Source organism: Pristiophorus japonicus, unplaced genomic scaffold, assembly GCF_044704955.1.
Source record: "Pristiophorus japonicus isolate sPriJap1 unplaced genomic scaffold, sPriJap1.hap1 HAP1_SCAFFOLD_1006, whole genome shotgun sequence".
NCBI lineage: Eukaryota > Metazoa > Chordata > Chondrichthyes > Pristiophoridae > Pristiophorus > Pristiophorus japonicus.
The window spans coordinates 21,987-28,469 of NW_027250657.1; the positions used below are offsets into that span (position 1 = coordinate 21,987).

The 6,483-nt window shown below is 51.9% G+C and overlaps 1 protein-coding gene across 1 annotated transcript in view; it reads left to right on the forward strand.

The window, feature by feature from the left end:
- The window catches only part of LOC139241257 (thiamine-triphosphatase-like), a 12,673-nt gene extending 7,568 nt beyond the window's left edge, over positions 1-5,105 (forward strand). Inside the window, 1 exon segment of the mRNA XM_070869908.1 lies at positions 4,456-5,105. Within this exon segment, the coding sequence (XP_070726009.1) occupies positions 4,456-4,556 (101 nt within the window). The 3' untranslated portion in view covers positions 4,557-5,105.
- Positions 5,106-6,483: the final 1,378 nt, after the last annotated feature.

Here is a 6,483-nt window from a genome sequence, read left to right on the forward strand (position 1 = left end):
CAAGGCTGGGAACTCAAGATCCAGGGATATTCAACATTTAGGAAGGATAGACAGAGAGGAAAAGGAGGTGGGGTAGAGTTATTGGTTAAAGAGGAAATTAATGCAATAGTAAGGAAGGACATTAACCTGGATGATGTGGAATCGGTATGGGTGGAGCTACGGAATACCAAAGGGCAGAAAACACTAGTGGGAGTTGTGTACAGACCACCAAACGGTAGTAGTAAGGTTGGGGAGGGCATCAAACAAGAAATTAGGGACATGTGCAATAAAGGTACAGCAGTTATCATGGGCGACTTTAATCTACATATTGATTGGGCTAACCAAACTGGTAGCAATGCGGTGGAGGAGGATTTCCTGGAGTGTATTAGGGATGGTTTTCTCGACCAATATGTCGAGGAACCAACCGGGGAGCTGGCCATCCTAGACTGGGTGATGTGTAATGAGAACGGACTAATTAGCAATCTTGTGCGAGACCCCTTGGGGAAGAGTGACCATAATATGGTAGAATTCTTTATTAAGATGGAGAGTGACACAGTTCATTCAGAGACCAGGGTCTTGAACTTAAGGAAAGGTAACTTCGATGGTATGAGACGTGAATTGGCTAGAATAGACTGGCGAGTGATACTTAAAGGATTGACGGTGGATAGGCAATGGCAAACATTTAAAGATCACATGGATGAACTTCAGCAATTGTACATCCCTGTCTGGAGTAAAAATAAAACGGGGAAGGTGGCTCAACCGTGGCTAACAAGGGAAATTAAGGACAGTGTTAAATCCAAGGACGAGGCATATAAATTGGCCAGAAAAAGCAGCAAACCTGAGAACTGGGAGAAATTTAGAATTCAACAGAGGAGGTTTAATTAAGATGGGGAAAATAGAGTACGAGAAGAAACTTGCCGGCAACATAAAAACTGACTGACTGTAAAAGCTTCTTTGGATATGTGAAGAGAAAAAGATTAGTGAAGACAAACGTAGGTCCCTTGCAGTTGGATTCCGGTGAAATTTATAATGGGGATAGAAGAAATGGCAGACCAATTGAACAAATACTTTGGTTCTGTCTTCTCGAAGGAAGACACAAATAACCTTCCGGAAATACTAGGGGACCGAGGGTCTAGTGAGAAGGAGGAACTGAAGGAAATCCTTATTGGGTGGGAAATTGTGTTGGGGAAATTGATGGGATTGAAGGTCGATAAATCCCCCGGGGCCTGATAGTCTGCATCCCAGAGTACTTAAGGAATAGTGGATGCATTGGTGATCATTTTCCAATAGTCTATCGACTCTGGATCAGTTCCTATGGACTGGAGGGTAGCTAATGTAACACCACTTTTTAAAAAGGGAGGGAGAGAGAAAGCAGGTAATTATAGACCGGTTAGCCTGACATCAGTAGTGGGGAAAATGTTGGAATCAATTATTAAAGATGAAATAGCAGCGCATTTGGAAAGCAGTGACAGGATTGGTCCAAGTCAGCATGGATTTATGAAAGGGAAATCATGCTTGACAAATCTTCTGGAATTTTTTGAGGATGTAATTAGTAGAGTGGACAAGGGAGAACCAGTGGATGTGGTGTATTTGGACTTTCAAAAGGCTTTTGACAAGGTCCCACACAAGAGATTGGTGTGCAAAATTAAAGCGCATGGTATTGGGGGTAATGTACTGACGTGGATAGAGAACTGGTTGGCAGACAGGAAGCAGAGAGTCGGGATAAACGGGTCCTTTTCAGAATGGCAGGCAGTGACTAGTGGAGTGCCGCAGGGCTCAGTGCTGGGACCCCAGCTCTTTACAATATACATTAATGATTTAGATGAAGGAATTGAGTGTAATTCTCCAAGTTTTCAGATGACACTAAAGTGGGTGGCGGTGTGAGCTGTGAGGGGGACGCTAAGAGACTGCAGGGTGACGGACAAATTAGGTGAGTGGGCAAATGCATGGCAGATGCAGTATAATGTGGATAAATGAGGTTATCCACTTTGGGGGCAAAAACGCAAAGGCAGAATATTATCTGAATGGCGGCAGGTAAGGAAAAGGGGAGGTGCAACGAGACCTGGGTGTCATGGTACATCAGTCATTGAAAGTTGGCATACAGGTACAGCAGGTGGTGAAGAAGGCAAATGGTATGTTGGTCTTCATAGCAGGGGATTTGAGTATAGGAGCAGGGAGGTCTTACTGCAGTTGTACTGGGCCTTGGTGAGGCCTCACCTGGAATATTGTGTTCAGTTTTGGTCTCCTAATCTGAGGAAGGATGTTCTTGCTATTGAGGGAGTGCAGCGAAGGTTCACCAGACTGATTCCCGGGATGGCTGGACTGACATATGAGGAGAGACTGGATCGACTGGGCCTGTATTCACTGGAGTTTAGCAGGATGAGAGGGGATCTCATAGAAACATATAAAATTCTGATGGCACTGGACAGGTTAGATGCAGGAAGAATGTTCCCGATGTTGGGGAAGTCCAGAACCAGGGGACACAGTCTTAGGATAAGAAGTAAGCCATTTAGGACCGAGATGAGGAGAAACTTCTTCACTCAGAGAGTTGTGAACCTGTGGAATTCCCTGCCGCAGAGAGTTGTTGAGGCCAGTTCATTGGATATATTCAAGAGGGAGTTAGATGTGGCCCTTACGGCTAAAGGGATCAAGGGGTATGGAGAGAAAGCAGGAAAGGGGTACTGAGGGAATGATCAGCCATGATATTGAATGGTGGTGCAGGCTCGAAGGGCCGAATGGCCTACTCCACCTATTTTCTATGTTTAGGAGCAGGAGTAGGCCATCTGGCCCCTCGAGCCTGCTCCGCCATTTAATACGATCATGGCTGATCCGATCATGGACTCAGCTCCACTTCCCCGCCCGCTCCCCATAACCCTTCACTCCCTTATCGCTCAAAAATCTGTCTATCTCCGCCTTAAATATATTCAATGTCCCAGCCTCCACAGCTCTCTGGGGCAGAGAATTCCACAGATTTACAACCCTCTGAGAAGAAATTCCTCCTCATCTCAGTTTTAAATGGGCGGCCCCTTATTCTAAGACCATGCCCCCGAGTTCTAGTCTCCCCCATCAGTGGGAACATCCTCTCTGCATCCACCTTGTCGAGCCCCCCTCATAATCTGATACGTTTCAATAAGATCACCTCTCATTCTTCTGAACTCCAATGAGTAGAGGCCCAACCTCCTCAACCTTTCCTCATAAGTCAACCTCCTCATCTCCGGAATCAACCGAGTGAACCTTCTCTGAACTGCCTCCAAAGCCAGTATATCCTTCCGTAAATACGGAGACCAAAACTGCACGCAGTACTCCAGGTGTGGCCTCACCAATACCCTGTATAACTGCACGCAGTACTCCAGGTGTGGCCTCACCAATACCCGGTATAACTGGAGCAAGACTTCCCTGCTTTTATACTCCATCCCCTTTGCAATAAAGGGCAAGATACCATTGGCCTTCCTGATCACTTGCTGTACCTGCAGACTAACCTTTTGTGTTTCATGTACAAGTAACCCCCAGGTCCCGCTGTACTGGGGAACTTTGCAATTCTGCTTATTGACCCGCTCGCCAGAGGCAACTATTTTTCTCTACTCTATCCAAACCCCTCAACCATCTTGAAAACCTCGATTCGGTCACCTCGTCATCTCCTAGACTCGAGGGAAAACAAGCCCAGAACTGTGCAGCCCGCCCAGCCTCATTTCCAGGCGGCATCATCATCATAGGCAGTCCCTCGGAATCGAGGAAGACTTGCTCCCACTCTAACAGTGAGTTCTCAGGTGACTGAACGGTCCAATACGAGAACCACAGTCCTCTGTCACAGGTGGGACAGACAGTGGTTGAGGGAAGGGGAGGGTGGGACAGGTTTGCCGCACACTCCTTCCGCTGCCTGCGCTTGCTTTCTGCACGCTCTCGGCGACGAGACTCGAGGTGCTCAGCGCCCTCCCGGATGCACTCCCTCCACTTAGGGCGGGACTGGTCTTTGGGCCCAGGGGCTCCCAGGTGTCGGTGGGGGATGTTGCACTTTATCAGGGAGGGCTTTGAGGGTGTGTTCCTTGTAACGTTTCCTCTGCCCACCCTGGGGCTCGCTTGCCGTGAAGGAGTTCCGGGTAGAGCGCTTGCTTTGGGGAGTCTCGTGTCTGGGGGCCCATGCAGACAATGTGGCCCTGTCCAGCGGAGCTGATCCAGGGTGGAGTGGGCAGAGGCATGGCAAATGGAGTTCAGTGTGGAGAGGTGTGAGGCGATGCACCTGGGGAGGAGGAGTGCGGAGTTCTCTGGGGTCTGCTTGGCTCCAGGGTGATCTTGGAGACTCTGTTGGAGGGGGGGGGTGGCGGACAGGAGAGGGGGCGATCTCGGAGACAGTCTGGGAGGGTGGATGAAGGATGATCCCAAAGACTCGAGGCCAATCTGGAGGGTGCCTACTCGAGGCTGAATGGCCTCCTCCTGTTCCTCGTTCGTAACCACCCGTTCCTTGTGTCCTCTCAACAGATCTTGAAGATGGGGAGAAACAGCCCGGAAAGATGCATGCCTACCTGCAGCGGTACAGTCCGCTTCACTACCAAAAACTGCTGGAGGCTCATGTCTTGTAGCGATCGGAGGGAGGGAGGGGGGCTTCAGTCAAACGGGAGTTGCAATATATTTCCAGTCCAAGAAAGAACTTTCACTTTCTATCACGCCTTTCACTGCCTCTGGCTGTGAAGTGCTTTGGGAAGTCCAGTGAAGCACTTTATCGAGGTGTACTCACTGTTGTACTGTCGGAAACGCGGCAGTCAAATTGCGCACAGCAAGCTCCCACAAACAGCCACATGCAGATAATTTTTTTCTTCAGGTGTTGATTTGAGATATAAATATTGGCCCCAGGACACCAGGGAGAACTTCCCACCCCACCCAGCTGCTCTTTGTCCAATAGTGGTCATGGGACCTTTTACATCCCGCCTGAGAGGGGCAAACGGTTTAACATTTCATCCCGACAGACGGCCCCTCCGACAGTGCAGCATTCTCTCAGTGCTGAGGGAGTGCCGCACTGTCGGAGGGGCAATACTGAGGGAGTGCCGCACTGTCGGAGGGGCAGTACTGAGGGAGCACCGCACTGTCGGAGGGGCAGTACTGAGGGAGCGTCGCACTGTCGGAGGCGCAATACTGAGGGAGTGCCGCACTGTCGGAGGGGCAGTACTGAGGGAGCACCGCACTGTCGGAGGGGCAGTACTGAGGGAGCACCGCACTGTCGGAGGGGCAGTACTGAGGGAGCACCGCACTGTCGGAGGGGCAGTACTGAGGGAGCACCGCACTGTCGGAGGCGCAGTACTGAGGGAGTGCCGCACTGTCGGAGGCGCAATACTGAGGGAGTGCCGCACTGTCGGAGGGGCAGTACTGAGGGAGCGCCGCACTGTCGGAGGAGCAGTACTGAGGGAGCGTCGCACTGTCGGAGGCGCAGTACTGAGGGAGCGCCGCACTGTCGGAGGCGCAGTACTGAGGGAGTGCCGCACTGTCGGAGGGGCAGTACTGAGGGAGTGCCGCACTGTCGGAGGGGCAGTACTGAGGGAGCGCCGCACTGTCGGAGGAGCAGTACTGAGGGAGTGCCGCACTGTCGGAGGGGCAGTACTGAGGGAGCGCCGCACTGTCGGAGAGACAATACTGAGGGAGCGCCGCACTGTCGGAGGGGCGGTACTGAGGGAGCGCCGCACTGTCGGAGGGGCAGTACTGAGGGAGCGCCGCACTGTCGGAGGGGCAGTACTGAGGGAGCGCCGCACTGTCGGAGGGGCAGTACTGAGGGAGCGCCGCACTGTCGGAGGGGCGGTACTGAGGGAGCGCCGCACTGTCAGAGGGGCGGTACTGAGGGAGCGCCGCACTGTCGGAGGGGCGGTACTGAGGGAGCGCCGCACTGTCGGAGGGGCGGTACCGAGGGAGCGCTGCACTGTCGGAGGGGCGGTACCGAGGGAGCGCTGCACTGTCGGAGGGGCGGTACCGAGGGAGTGTCGGAGGGGCGGTACCGAGGGAGTGCCGCACTGTCGGAGGGGCGGTACCGAGGGAGTGCCGCACTGTCGGAGGGGCAGTACCGAGGGAGAGCTACACTGTCGGAGGAACGGTACTGAGGCCAATATTTATCCCTCAACCCAAAATTAGTGGGGAAAAAAAATCTGGCCAATTATCCCGTTGCTGTTTTTGGGACCTTGCTGTGCGCAAATAGGCTGCCGCATTTCCTACATTACAACGGTGACTACACTTCAAAGAAAAAGTACTTAATTGGCCATTCGGCCCATTGTGCCTGTGATGTGTGCTTCTTACATCTGTCTTAGCATTGTGTTTGAGAGTGCCCTCCCTGATGTACATCTCTCACTTGTAAATATTTGAAAGTATGTAAATAAAATAATGATCGGGTTATTGTGCTGGTACTTCTGCTTGGGTGCCATGTTGAGGCAGCAAGTCTGTGGAGCATAAGAAATAGGAGCAGGAGTCGGCCATTCGGCCCCTCGAGCCTGCTCCGCCATGCAATACGATCATGGCTGATCTGATCAT